The following is a 14975-nucleotide window of genomic DNA, read 5'->3' on the forward strand; positions in this document are numbered from 1 at the left end:
TTTGTAAGTGCCATATATCATTGGAAAGGTCTTCCAAAGAACTATACGTCTATGCACTTTGCTGGGGCACCTTATTTGGTCTTTTGCTCATAAAATGCTTTACAATGATTTCTTGCCACTCTTTAAAGAATTGTTCAAGAAAGCAATAAAAAAAACTGAGGGTTCTTCAACAATTCCCTCAATAGCCCATAGTGATAGTTTTTAAGGATCATCACTTATCTTGCTATAATGATGGTTCTCAACTAAATAACACACATACAAGCAACCATAGTCATAAGCATACTCTTCAAGGATTCATCACATGTCCTTTACTATGATGGTTCTCAACTAAAGGGTATACACACCAACTTCATACTACACTTGAAATCAATGATTGCACAACAATCTCAAATACCACTCACCAATGTTAATCAATGACAACACTTTGTTCAACATTCTTCCCCTTCGGATTTGATGGTAATTGTGCCAAACATTTCCAAGGCATTGATGGTAGCAACATGCAACATGTAGCGACACTCCTCCTACACAAATTAGGATCACTCGTGTGACATCCCCTGGTTAATACTCATCTCTTTCAATTTTATTGACTTTATAATCAACAACTTTATGACCAAAGTTATGTCAAGTATGGTAGTTACCATCATTGTTGCGAAAATCGCGATTTTTTGTCTGAAACGATTAAATCGATGACTTTTTTAGTTATTTATTTATTTTCTTATATTTTTTTTAATTCTTTCGATTTTTACTGATTTTATCACGATTTTTTCCAATTTCAAACCCTCGCCGATTTAATCCAGATCGCGATTTTCGCAACATTGGTTACCATAATATAACTTTGAGTACTTGAAATAATGCATGTGTTGAGTTTGGGTAGATTTATTAAAACTCTGTTCGCTGACTTGTTGTTTGACAGATTTGTGTTGAGGTACATTTGTGGGCTTGATTAGGTTGACACCTCTTTTATTTTCCTCTTGCTTTGTCACCATTTCATCCTTACCAACTTTTCCTTTATGTGCTTTCGCATAGCTTTGATGCTCTTTGTTTACTAGGGACCTAGTGCTTTATTCTCCTTTTGAGGATTGTTGAGACTCGTTATATCCCCAGACCAACCTTATTTTCTAATGGTCTTTGAGAGTTTAGAAGATCATCCAATGCTTCCGAACCTTTAGCAAATCTAAGGTTTAGATCTATCTTGGCCTTGGTTTTCACAAAATTTATTCTTAGCGATACAACTTCTGCCTCCAAATCTTGGTAGTTCCTTTCCCGTTTACCTACCTAATTCATAATAAGGTCTTCTTTTCTCTTGGCCTCCTCAAGTTGAGTTTTTAGAGATACTATATCTCCATTATATTTCTTTGAGCTTATCTTCCCTTGCCTCTTTAACAAACCAACTTCAAAGCCTTATTTTCATCTTCTAGTTTATCATGACTACTTGATTTTCTTTCAGCTGTTACACTAGAACATCTGAGTTTAATAACTTCTTCCATTTTAACCTTCTGAAGGTTATAATCTCATTATCAAAATTATACATACCTTCATCAGCTCTTAGAAGCTATTCTTTCAATGTAGTCTATTCTTCTTTTTGGTTTTCTTTAGTTCCTCTAGTGCACAAGCCAATACATCTTCAAGGTCCATGCCAAGGAATATGTTGTGATAATTTTGTTGCCTTCGAAAACGTAATTCCTACTTGTCTTTGGTGTGCTCATCAATTCTAGAATGAATCTCTTCCTATTAGTTAGGAGTTTATTGAGGTATAGTTGGTTGAGATATTCTCTGCAACTAGTTAGCTTCCTATATTGGTGTGTGGTTGAGATATTCATTCAACTAAGAGATTGTATGTCCAAGATAGATTAGCTATCTTGAGACATAGCCTCGTGTATGTATATTGTATCGTTATTTTCATGTGAAGATAATTTTGAGTGCATTATCAAAATTAAATCTGGTATCAGAGCTCGTATGGGTTTGGCCTCGGCGCCTAATGGGCCGAAGGAGATAAGTGAGTATATGTATTTGTTTTGAGAGTTTTGTATTTATGTTTGCAACATGTGCTTTTTTTGGTTTGTCCATCGTCTAATATAGTCGTAGTTGTATGTGTGAAGGGATTTTCCTGAGCATGTTGAATTTATAACAAATATTAAACAACCACTACTTAACACCTTGCAAAGTAAGCGTATCTGCATGTTGGAGCTGTGTCACATTGGCTACCAGATTTATACACCATTTATTGAGTTGCCAATGGTTTTCTTCAACTGCAGAGGTGATGGAGTTCAAGTAAAAAAAAAATCAACCATAGTATTTGGATAGATTTGAAAGGACGTCTGAACATTGAAGCATTGTGTTGTCGTTGTAGCGGTAGTTCACCTAGATAATCGTTGAGGGAAATATTCTGGGTTCGAGTTTCGAGTTGAGCCCAAGGTCGTGTATGGTGCGGTAAGCGATGGTGTTGTTGCTGTTGTGTGGGGTATCGAAGCGAAATTGTTGTTGTTGTATATGTGTACGAGGGTTTGCTGCTTGGTGTATCTACGTGGAATTGAGAAAATTCAACGTTGCGACGGGTCACGGAATCTGATGAGAATTGCAGAGAAATTGCATGGATTTTCGATACCTTTGATCAGATCCGATCTTCTCGTGTATGTTCATGTGGGCTTTGGATCATTGGAGAATATTGTATTTCTTTGTCTGAAGTGGAAAATTGTTTATCAACCATTAATCAATGCCTCAGAGAATCGTCGTTTTACACAGAGGCAGAGGATGCCCAGGGTTTGGCGACTAGTGGAGTTTGGAGCTGGAGACTACGATTAGATCAATATTGCAATAGTGGGATATTGACCTGCGAGTTGGGCATATATTCTACTTGTGATATGGAGGACCGACATGGAGACATAGACATAGATTGCATGTGTGTTGAGCTATGAATGTGGAGACTTGTTGGGCGTCCCTTTAATAGTTGCAGTCGAAGACGACCGGTTCTGAGTGAAAAGGAGTACAGATTAGCATTTCGAGGAGACCCAGTTATGAGTTTTGTTGACTGGTCCAACGTGAAGTGTCTCGCTGTTGTGAGAGGCTACGAAGTTTTTAAAACGGTGATCAAGATCTGTCAAACATGCAATTAAACATGTGCAAAGATAGATACTATATGTGTTTGGGATGTATTGTTGTTTCATTTGTAGTATTGTAGTTTGCGTTTGTGTTTAAGTTCGAACCAGTGGTATTAGAGCGGTCTGCTATTTTTCTGTTTTTCTTTGCATGGCCCCAACGAGGTCAGGGTATAAGGAGTTAGGGCTTGACCTAGTTGAATCATTGCAAGATCAGCCTCACAAAACCCAACGACCTCCCATGGTGGAAGAAAAGAAAAATGAGGCGGTAGGAGATCCTTTCAAAATCTTGCTCGAGGAAGCCCTCGAAATAAAGGGACGCGATGATGGATAACTTCGCTCAGATCCTACGACGGCTACCCACAGGTGATGCATTTTCATTCAACAACCACTCTGGAGGCGCCACTCTTTTTAAGGTACAAGTTAATTTCAATATTCCCATATTCGAAGCTGTGATAAATGCAGATGCGAAGATAAATGGTTAAATCTATTGGAAGGATATTTTTCATTTCATGACTTTTCTAATTGGGAAAATATTACTTTTGCACATCTCAAAGCCGCCCCACACATCAAGGACTGGTGGGAAACCTACTGTGAACAAAAGGACGAGAGTGAATCCTCGCTATTTTCAATTGCACCCACTTGAATTCTTTCTGAGACGCCATTAAGGAACAATATTACCTTGTCGGGAGGTATGAAGACAGATACATAAAGTGGACCATGCTACAGTAGGGAAGGGACCAAAATGTGCCAGAGTTCACAAATATTTTCCATACCCTTTGCACGAAGCTGGGTATCAATATTGAGCGGCATTTGGTGCTCAAGTACCACGATTGTCTACACAAGTCCAGGGCGAGATGGAGTTCCTTGACATTTCTCGCTCGACACGACGTATTGGTATGCTGTCAAGATTGAGCAGAAGTTTAAACAGAAGAAGCGAGACTTTGGATTTGCAAATCCAAAGCAAGGAAAAGGTGCCCCCAAACCACATAACAAGGGACCAAGCCAAGGCGGGGCTACCCAGGACAACGTGACGAAGCTGCAAGCAAAGAACAACACCAAAATACAAGTGAGTGCCTGGCAAAGCAGTCAGTGGTGGCCGTGCTGAAGGATTTCGTATTAGATGCAGGTTCTGAATCTGAATTAGAACTTGATAAGGGAATTGACAAAGGGAAGCAGATCATTAATGTGGAGTTGGGAATTGACAAAGGGAAGCAAATCATTGATGTGGAGCCCAGTGCCACCGTGGCCATCACCAATATCCAGAAGATTGAGCCCGAAGATCCAAAGGAGGGGGAACACCTCTTCCACTCATAGATGTGAGTGAAGGGTTCTCCGCTGAAATTCATTGTCGATAGTGGGAGCCAAAAGAACCTCATTTTAACAAAGGATGTGAAGAGGTTGGGTCTACAACACTATAGCACATCCACAGCCATACACCATCTGGTGGCTTCACCAAGAACGAGATCTTCGTGTTAGCCAACATTGCCGCCTTCCCTACAGCATCAAGCCCTTCACGAATGAGGTACTGTGTGACATTGCTCTTCTTGAAGTTTGTGATGTATTGTTAGGATAACCATACTTGTGGAAGCGACATGCTGTATATGTGTCTAGACCTGGCTCTGTGATTATTACTTTAGCTAATAAGTTGTACAGGATACCAAAGGTAGCCTCGCCTACCGCCATCTCTTTGATCACTACAAAGCAATGCAGTAAGATCATTTCCTAGACCAGGAAATTTGTTTTCCTTATGATTCACCCCCAGGTCAAGAAGAAGGTTGTGGCCACGGCTTTCAGGAAGGGCTCTTCTGCACAACAACAACATATGGATAAGGTCGTGGAGGAGTATAGGGATATTTTCTCCTCACCCACAGGGGTACCTTTGCAATGTCAGGTCAAGCATTCCATTGATCTTTACACCTGTTGCGCTGCTGCCCAATGGGCCGATCTATTGATGCTCTATTCTGGAGAACGATGAGATCACGAGGCATATTCAAATACCATTGCAGAATGGGCACATCAAGCCAAGCTCATCATCTTGTGGGAGCCCGATTATATTGGTACAAAAGAAGGATGGGACCTGGAGGCTCTGTATTGATTATCAAGCGTTGAAGAAGATCATTGTTTGAAATAGGTACTTAATTAGATATCATTTTTGGGATTCAACTGCGTTAAGTAAGTCATTCAAAGTATGACCATTTCCATGAGAGGTAGTTGTAAAGTGACTAATATCTCATGATTTTTGAATAGTTCACTTAGCACTATAATGCACTGCGTAAATCCCCCATACTTAAATTCAAAAAGAGTCATAGGTACTTAATCTGGTGAATTGATGACCTTCTGGACCAGCTCAAAGGGGCAAAATATTTCAATAATATTGGCTTGAAGCCAGGGTATCATGGTCATCCACACGGCCCACCGACCTCTACAGTTCATAAAGACACAAGGGAAGTTGCAGAACGATCACCATCAGAAATGGTCCACCTATCTGCAACAGTTTCATTTGAACATTAAGTATAAAAAGGGCAGCACCAATAACGTCGCTGATTGCCTCAGTGGACAACCAGTCATGGCGCTAATCACTGTGCTCGACTCCTATGGGCACGAGACATTAAGGTGGCTGCATCTTTACAAGAGAGATCTAGAATTCGGCAGCATAGACCAGACACTCCTGGAAGGGAAGCAAGTTTCAAATTTTCACCTTCAGGATGCACTGTTATGCCACTTGGGACACATTTTTGTTTCTTCAAGGCTTGTATACTCCTCTACCCACTCATTGTCAACCTTGGGAATCTGCCTCCATGGATTACATGTCGGGCCTTCTTTCTCCTAAGCACAACAATCGATGTGTTTTCGTGATCGTCAACAGATTCTCTAAGATGACCATCATGGCGGTTTGTAAGAAGAGTATCACGACAGAGACCGCTGCTAAGCTCTTTTTTGAGCGAGTGTGGGTACACTTTGGGATCCCACAATCCATTGTCTCAAATCGGGACAACAGATTCCTGAGTGCATTTTGGTCAAGTCTCTCGTTGATACTGGATACACAAATTACTTAGTCCACGTCTTTCCATCCCCAAACTGATGGCCAAACAATGGTTGTCAATAAGATGATTGTACACTTTCTACGCATGTACAACTCGAAGCATCCACGCATGTGGGATGAAATTCTCCTCTATGCCCAACACAGCGACAACAAAGCTCTCCACATCTCAATAGGCCACAACCCCTTTCAAGTAGGGCTGGTATTTCAGCCATTATGCCCCATTGATGTGGCCATACCATTTGCAACCATTCAGATAGATTCAGCTCACGTTCAGTCCGAATCTGAAAGGGCTAACAACTTCATTGAGCGCACTCAACACATCCGCTTACAAGTCATGATATATTGGATAGAGCCAATGCTAAGTACAAGTAGCGCCATGATCATCATCGGTGTCGCACAAGTTCCGGGTGGGCGACAAATTTTGGCTACATTTGGAGGAAGAGTGCTTTGTTGGATCCCACCGCAAGATTCACTCACTCCGATATGGGCCATACACCATCACCAAGGTCATCGGTGACAATGCCATCATTCCTTGGTTTGCACCTAGCGTTAATGTAGATCGCCTTCGGCTATACTTTCCACCATTGTTGGACACATTTAACATTGTAGAATAACTCACATCAACAGAGTTCAACTCGGACTGCATGGAACTAGCAACAATTGATCAGATCATGGACACACAAATCAAGAACACTCGGCAACACAGTTATATCGAGTTGTCAAAGCATGCTTACTCCTTCACTAGGGCAAGTGGTTCATCATAAACTTCCTCACCCCATGGAGGCTCTGTACGTAATGGGGACCATTGCTTCCTAAGGGCGGAGGAATAATCTAGTTGGATATTGGTGGCCACCAGCCTATTCCACCTAGACCTCCCATTTAGTTTCATTTGTTTCCTTGTTCATTTCAAAGTTTACTATTTTTAGCAGCTTTTCGGGTTTTGAACTTCCAGCGCAGTTTTGACCCGCTAAACAATGTTTAATTGGGGTCCACAACAGACCAGTAGCCGTAGGCAGAGGCTTGTAGCAAAAACTGTAGTACTCGGCGAGGCCTTTGCAACAAGGTATCTTACGCGCCAAACATAGATAATATGACCAAGTTACGACCCATGGAAGTTGGTTGACCAACTAACCCCAATGGGGCCCACAAACTCTTGGTGTTACATCTCATTGGGTTAGGGTTTTCATTGTTTAGGATTTTCTCATGTTTTCCAAAAATAAATAGGCCCTTGAGGCTCATTGTAACCCTGTTCAGAGGCATGTAGCTGCCACATCTCTTCTTGGAGATGAGCTACCATCGCCAGAGCTATCTTATTTTCATTATGTTTGTAAGCATAGTTCAATATTTTTTTATTAATGAAATGAAGTATTTTTGTGCTGCATCTCTATGTTTATGATTATATTTGTAAGTTGTTGCGTTCTTGTTTAAGTTTGGATCATTCCATGAGTTGGAGTGTAATGTAAGCTTGATGAAGCATGTGTACCTCCATAAAGTTTGTGGAAATCTCAAAACCATTTTGGAAGTGTAGGTTTGTGGTAAGCTAGAAACCACTTTGCAATGCAGGTTTGTGGTAAGACAGAAACCACGTGTGACACTGAAGTGGACAAGGAGATTTGTAGGCATGGTTTAAGTCAGTGGATGAAACCTTGGGTATGGTTTAGGGTAAGCTGATAAAACTCAGAGCATGGTTACGGGTAATCCGAGAAAACCCATGATGACCATGATGAAGGGGGATTTAAAAGTATAGGGATAGGTAAACAAATAATGGTTGACTGAACCATGTATGTGAAGGGCATCCTAGTAGACTGACGGTTGCAGCAGTTAGGCACCCATGCATTCTGGTAGATGGTTATTCCTTTATATGGATGTCGACATATCTTTTAGTTATGTTTGTAAACACCAGGACCATAGCTAGACTTAAGTAGTCATTAAGTGGGCGACATGGAAAATATAATTCCTACTTGTCTATGGTGTGCTCATCAATTTTCGAATGAGTATTTTCTTATAAGTTAGGAGTTTGTTGAGGTCTAGTTGGTTGAGAGATTCTCTCCAACTAGTTAGATTCCTAGATTGGTGTGTGGTTGAGATATTCACTCAACTATAAGAGATTGTATGTCCAAGATAGACTAGCTATCTCGAGAAATAACATGATGTATTTGTATTGTATTATTATTTTCATGTGAAGATAATTTCAAGTGCATTATCAAAATTCAGTTCTTCGCTCAAACAAATTAATTATGGTGATTTTTTAAAAGATGAGATTGAAGAGGTTTGCCATTACACCAAAACTTGCAGGGATTAGTCAACTTCCAAACCAGTAACTAGGATCCCCATGGTGGAAATTGTGGATTCCACAGAGGTGTGGTGATTCCGTCAACACCCCCGAGACGTAGCTCGAGGGAATCGAACCAAGGTCGAGGCTCTGATACTGTAAAGAGGCTTGCTATTACACCAAAACCCGCAAGTATTAATAAACTTCCAAATCGGTAACTAAGATCCCCATGGTGGAAATTATGGATTCCACAGAGGTGTGGTGATTCCGTCAACACCCTCGAGACGTAGCTCGAGGGAATCGAACCAAGGTCCAGGTTATGATACCGTGAAGAGGATTGCTGTTACACCAAAACCCGCAAGTATTAGTAAACTTCCAAATCGGTAACTAGGATTCCCAGGGTGGAAATTATGTGTTCCCTAGAGGTTCCGTGATTTCTCCAACGGAGCTTATTTATTGGCAGATAAATTAAAGCTTGTCTGATCATTGGTGCGACCCAGATGCCTATTCCTCAGATTTGCCACAGTTTCCATCTACATTGTTGGGGGTAAACTAAAACATCATTTCAAAGCTTCATTATAATGTGGAAGCGAGGAAAATAATAAACCCTACTTTCACATGATAACAATGGGTTGCTAATGTTTCAATTCATGGAGAATAAAGCATCCCCATCCAATTCTTTAAATTTATGTCAGGTTCTTCAAAAAAGTATTGTCGACCTAGATGTGATATATACATATACAAGAGACGGGAAGCAGATTTATTCAAACTTGAGAACACTTCGCTTAGAACAAAGGTATTAAACTCCAGCAAATGTCAATATCAACCATTTGCTGTGGTTAAACAAGCTTTATTTGCTTTATTTGGTCCTAGGTGTGAAAAATTGAGATCGGCATCTTCATGAATTTGATACTTCTCAGTGGGTAACAAATTAGCATAGGATACGTCAGCTTCAATAGCTTTGTAATAGTTGTAATTGTAGTCTGGTGCTTGTTGAAATGCAATCACTTGTGTGACACTCGTGGCATATGAGGTAATGGGAAAGTTACTGTGTGAGAAGTTCCAAGGGACAATGTGAGATTGTGTTTAGCACTAGGATCTACATGCATGAGAGTAAGCAATGTTTATTTTGATGGTGAGATTTTTTTGGACAATGTACTTTAGCTGTTGTTATAGGATGATTAGTGTAGGCATTTTATTTATTCTACAATTTTGTTTACATTTTAACTTCTTATCAGAGTAACCTGATCTCTCTTACGAGAGTGGTCGTGGATGACGAATTGCAGGATATGCTTTTGGTTATGAAGACTCTTGTAAAGAAGAAAATTGTGGTGGCTTCGAATATGGTGGATCACACCACTGTGATGGCAGTGGAGGTTCACATGTGCCTGGAGGAATATGATGCAATGACGAAAATGACCTGTGGGTATGGGTGGTGTGATGGCTTCAAAGATGATGATCACACCACAATGATGTCAGTGGAGGTTCACATGTCCCTGAAGTAATATGATGCAACAACGAAAATGCCCTGTGAGCATGGGTGGTGTGACTTTTTGCATGTAGCCATGACCATGTTGGAAGATTTGAGATAAAAGAGTGATGAAGATAGAGACATAGGATTTTGACTGTGAAAGTGTTGCATAGGACAATGAATGATCTAAGATTGTGGTGCATTGCACTGAAAATTCTAAGGATTCATTTTTTCTCGTTAGTTAGGCTGGGCTAGCCCTAATGATTGATTGGATGCACAGTGAAGCCTGGACTTCCAGTGGGACAGTTTTTAAACCCACAGGTGGCTTTCACCTTCAACTCTTCTCCATGAGATTTGAACTAATGATCTGATGGGAAGATGGGAAGTATATCTGACACAAACCAGGTGGTCTACACATGGGTTAGATAAGCATTCATACTTATGTCAAGGTGTAAAAACCTTGGTGAGTCTTACTGATTTTTAAACTTCCAGTTAATTATACACTGTTTGGGATATTTTATATGGTTTGTAAAAAGTTCACTTGAACTTTTAAGCAAAATTAATTTTATTGGAAGAAAATGGAAAATGTTAAAAGAAATTGGGAAAAAAGTGAAATTATTCAAATGTAGAAATGTAGTTCTCCACTTTTTTCTTGTCGGTCTTTGGGCCTGGTAATCCTCCTAGATGCATGATACATGGGTGGTGTGCAAAAAGTTGGAAATTGATAATTTTTTTTGGAAATTCTAAAATTTCAGTTAATTGTACACCGTTTGGGGATATTTCATAATCAACCTAGATGCATGATACACGGGTGGTGTGCAAAAAAATGGAAATCTATAATTTTTTTTTGGAAACACAGGAAATTATTCAAATGGAGAAAACTAGCCCTTGAAATTTTTCTCGTGGGTGTTTAAGCTATGGTTATCATCATTGGTACGTGAGACATGGGTGGTATGCTTTCTGTTGTGATTACTGCATTCAACCGTGATCTTGCTTGGAGATATGAGATTATGGAAAGAGACGAGGATGGGACAAACGACTTGCAGCGTTAAAGTGCTGCACAGGCTAATGAATGATCTGCGAGAGGAGATGTCTGGTGCATCATTGAACCTGGTAGCTACCCATGCTGCATGCTATACGGTTTTTGAGGGTAGTGTCTATATTTAACGTGAGAAGTTAAGTGCACGAGTGACGAGTGTTTGTGTGAGGCACGCAAGGGACAAATAATTGCGAGTCTATATTTTACATAAAGCACCACATGCAAGGAGTTGAGAGTATATATTTCACTTGAAGCACCACATGTAAAGACATGCGCGAGTTATTGTATCGCTATATACATTTTATTATCTCACTGTATGTATGGGGGGCATCGTATCATTATGAAAGCGCACGGTAGTACAAGAATATTAACCAATTTGAGAGTTTTCTCCACTATATCCCAGATGCCAACATTACAGTGCATGCGTTTAAACTCTATTTGTTTGCTCAGCATTTTATTGATCCTACAAGTATGTCTAAATATTTATCAGGGTTGTCCCATTTCATAAAAGCTCTTATACAAGTATAGTCAGATGTTGTAGCAAACCTTAAATGGAATATCGATAGTAACACAATAAAATTGATTATACCAAATAATTAGTTTAGTTTATTGCCTAAGGCTTCTTATTTCAAAATAAGGTGGATGAAAAATAAAATTGATTATACCAAATAATTAGTTTAGCTTATTGCCTAAGGCTTCTTATTTCAAATTAAGGCTTCTTATTTCAAATAGGTCTGTTGACTTTTTCTTTTTAATTGATTTTCTAGGGAATATGCTCAGCATATGCCAAGTCTTAAATGGCCCATTTTACAATAAGATTTTTAGTTACAACTTTGTGTACATGGTTAATAAGGTAAAGGTGTACATTGGTAAGACATTCTTCTTGTGGCAACAGTTAAATTTATTAAAAAAAAATATTTTTACAAAAAGTAGTTTAGTTTTTTTATATAATTTATAAAAAGAAGTAAATTTAAATTTTCAAGACTTTTTTTTAACCACATATGTTGAGCGTCTCAACATTTCATAATTATCGTTATTGTTCTAATAATGCATCCTTCATTGTTGGAGCAATTTGAGCCAGTTGCTACTTACCTCCCTTTTACCATCCCTGTGCAAATTATTGAGATGTTTAAATTGATTAAAAATCTTAATAGCTTCGCTGGACGTAATGTATATTAGGAAGAACCCTAAATTGATTAACAATCTTAATAGCTTCGCTGGACCTAATATATATTAGGAAGCACCTTAGCACTTTAATTCATGCTTAGTGTGGTGGAAGTTGCTTCAGGTTCCTTAATCTTGATTTGGACTGATCCAACTTTATCCTTGTCACTTATGTAAGCGTTCCTTGATTCTTCTGGTTCTGTTTTACAACCGGTTATAAAACTTTCACATATTGTGTTCCATATCACTTCACACCAGTGGGGATGACTATATTCTCAATTTAGTACAATCAGAAGTGTCCGCTATTTTCTGAAGTTTGGTTTAGTTCATGTTTGTTTTCCTATGAATTCGTTCCATGAAAGAGATGTCTTTAATGGGTTACTGCTCCTCTTTTATCGCAGCCGAAAATGATGAAAAGACCGAGGGAGGTGCATCTTCAGAGGAGGTCGAGGATGGCAGTGGTGGTGAAACGGACTTTCAGGAAGTGGATCACCATGCTGTAGAAGATCGGGAATTAAAAGATCATCTCCTTCGTAAATATAGTGGATATCTGAGTAGTCTAAAGCAGGAATTCATGAAGAAGAAAAAGAAAGGAAAGCTCCCTAAGGATGCACGGCAAAAGTTACTAGATTGGTGGACTGTGCACTACAAGTGGCCTTATCCTTCGGTATGATTTCTGATTTTACATTTTGTTTACAGTGATCTTTTCTTTGCTAACTGTATCCTTTATGATATTTGTAACAGAAGGCTAAAGCCAATATTTCATTCATGCAGTGATCTAATTTCTTCTTCGTCACTACAGGAGACAGAAAAAATAGCTCTAGCTGAATGTACGGGGTTGGATCAAAAGCAAATAAATAATTGGTTTATAAATCAGCGAAAGCGCCACTGGAAGCCTTCCGAAGATATGCAGTTGATGGCAATGGACGGTCAGAGTCCTCACGGTGCCACCATGTATGTTGAGAGACATCTGATGACTGAGGGCTATCATTTGGACTGTTAAACGGACTTTTGGCTGAAAACGACAGACAGCGCTTTTGCTCTTGTTGTATCTTGTTGGTATCGCTTTCAATTTTCCTTCCTGGGTATTAAGGGAAGCTGTAATTTTCCGTCCAGTCACTCCAAGCACACTGTTCAAAAAATAGAAAGCCGACTACAATATTACGCGGCTCATAGCATGATTGTGATATTAAGTCTGCATATAATTTAATTAATCCTATGGAGTTGCATCTTTGTTTACGATTTCTTTTGTAGTCAGCAACTGTTGGCATAGTTGTGACCTTCTTTTGTCCGTCTTTCTTTTCAAAGTGATGATGGCTTTTTGAATTATACGAGTGGACATTTTATTTAGTTTTGCACATTTTCCAATTGCACGACTGTCCCAATTTGGCAAAGACTAAGCACCAGAGAGAAACGCCATGATGAGCTTGTAGTAATTGGTGTTTTTGTGTCCGTCTTTCTTTTCAAAGTGATATGGCTTTTTGAATCATACGAGTGGACATTTTATTTAGTTTTGCACATTTTCCAATTGCGCGACTGTCCCAATTTGGCAAAGACTAACATCAGAGAGAAACGCCATGATGAGCTTGTAGTAATTGGCAGGCTGTGCTAGAAGTGAAATTTTTAGTGTTACTAATAATTGCAGGCAATTTCAGGGTCGCAGCTTTTCTTATCATGGTGTTTCTGTCTCTACTTAGTCTTTAACTTAATTTTTTTTTCATGACTAGGCTTAACCTAGGTAGGGGCCAGCCTTTTTATTGGATGGAGGAAGATGGATCTACCCACAATGGGATGGTTATCACCAGTACCCCCTTTGGGAAATTTAATTCTCCCAAAGTGGCTTCCCTACCCATCCCCTCCTCATGAGGTTTGAGACCTAGCCTGAACTAAACCCCACTCAAGTCTTTACCGGAAGTTTGATTCCCCAAAGTGGCTTTCATCTTTAATCACTCCCTATTGGCTTTCCTCCCCATCCCCTTCCCATGAGGTTTGAACCTGTGACCTAGCTGGAACTAAACCCCACACAAGCCTTTACCCTAAGTTTGATTCCCAAAATGGCTTTCATCCTTAATCACTCCCCGTGAAGTTTGAATCTGTGACCTGGTGGACTAAACCCATTACTCCAAGGTAGATATCAAAACAGTTTGCAATGTGTTTAGGGTTTTTTAATGTAAACCTCCCCATGAAGTTTGAATCTGTGACCTGGTGGACTAAACCCTGCTGAAGTCTTTACCCTTTACTCCAAGGTAGATATCAAAACAGTTTGCAATGTGTTTAGGGTTTTTTTAATGTAAACCAACTTTTCTTTTAGTGACGTCTTTTTAAACTAGAGTCTATAATGGAATGCACTAGCTGCATATCCTGGGTTACGATGTTAAATTGCTAACCAGTTACAGCCTGTTAGCCTCGACCTCAAACGCTGAAGTATAGTATACAAAGTCCAAGGGAAGGGGTCATTATAGCAGTAAAAGCCTGTGCCCACACCCAATCTGTGGGCTATTAATAGTTCATGCCCTGGACTGGGCTTGGTTGGTAGTACTTTTTATAAATCAACTATGCAGCAAATGTCCATTCAAGGAAGTAAGCTTCTGCACCATGTAGAAGGATGCTGTGGGGTGCAGTCCTTGTGGTAAATTTTCACCACTCAACCCCAGTAGTGACATTGCAATAACAAATTTAGAAATATAAAAATGCACAAGTTGGGGCAAGTTCTCCCCAATCAATTCCCAGACTGACAGCCCAACAATTTATGTGCAGAGTGACATTGTTTTCTCAGTGAGCCCATATAAAAGTTCACTAAGAATTCACCCTAGGTTAACCAACCCAACAAAGTGAGCTCCGTTGAAGCCAAAAGCCAAACTGCTTTTACGGTTAGCGTGATCTTAATA

General features: G+C 39.6%; 1 protein-coding gene across 1 annotated transcript in view; it reads left to right on the forward strand.

The window, feature by feature from the left end:
- Nucleotides 1-13326, forward strand: part of LOC149241837 (homeotic protein knotted-1-like) — a 129821-nt gene extending 116495 nt beyond the window's left edge. The window contains exons 4-5 of the mRNA XM_089374068.1: nucleotides 12489-12754; nucleotides 12890-13326. Of these exons, the coding sequence (XP_089230194.1) occupies nucleotides 12489-12754; nucleotides 12890-13090 (467 nt within the window). The 3' untranslated portion in view covers nucleotides 13091-13326. The remainder of the gene's footprint in view (nucleotides 1-12488; nucleotides 12755-12889) is intronic.
- The last annotated feature ends 1649 nt before the right edge of the window (nucleotides 13327-14975 follow it).

Source organism: Pinus tabuliformis, chromosome 8, assembly GCF_031772625.1.
Source record: "Pinus tabuliformis cultivar Carrire ecotype Pingquan chromosome 8, CPIR1, whole genome shotgun sequence".
Taxonomy (NCBI): Eukaryota; Viridiplantae; Streptophyta; class Pinopsida; order Pinales; family Pinaceae; genus Pinus; species Pinus tabuliformis.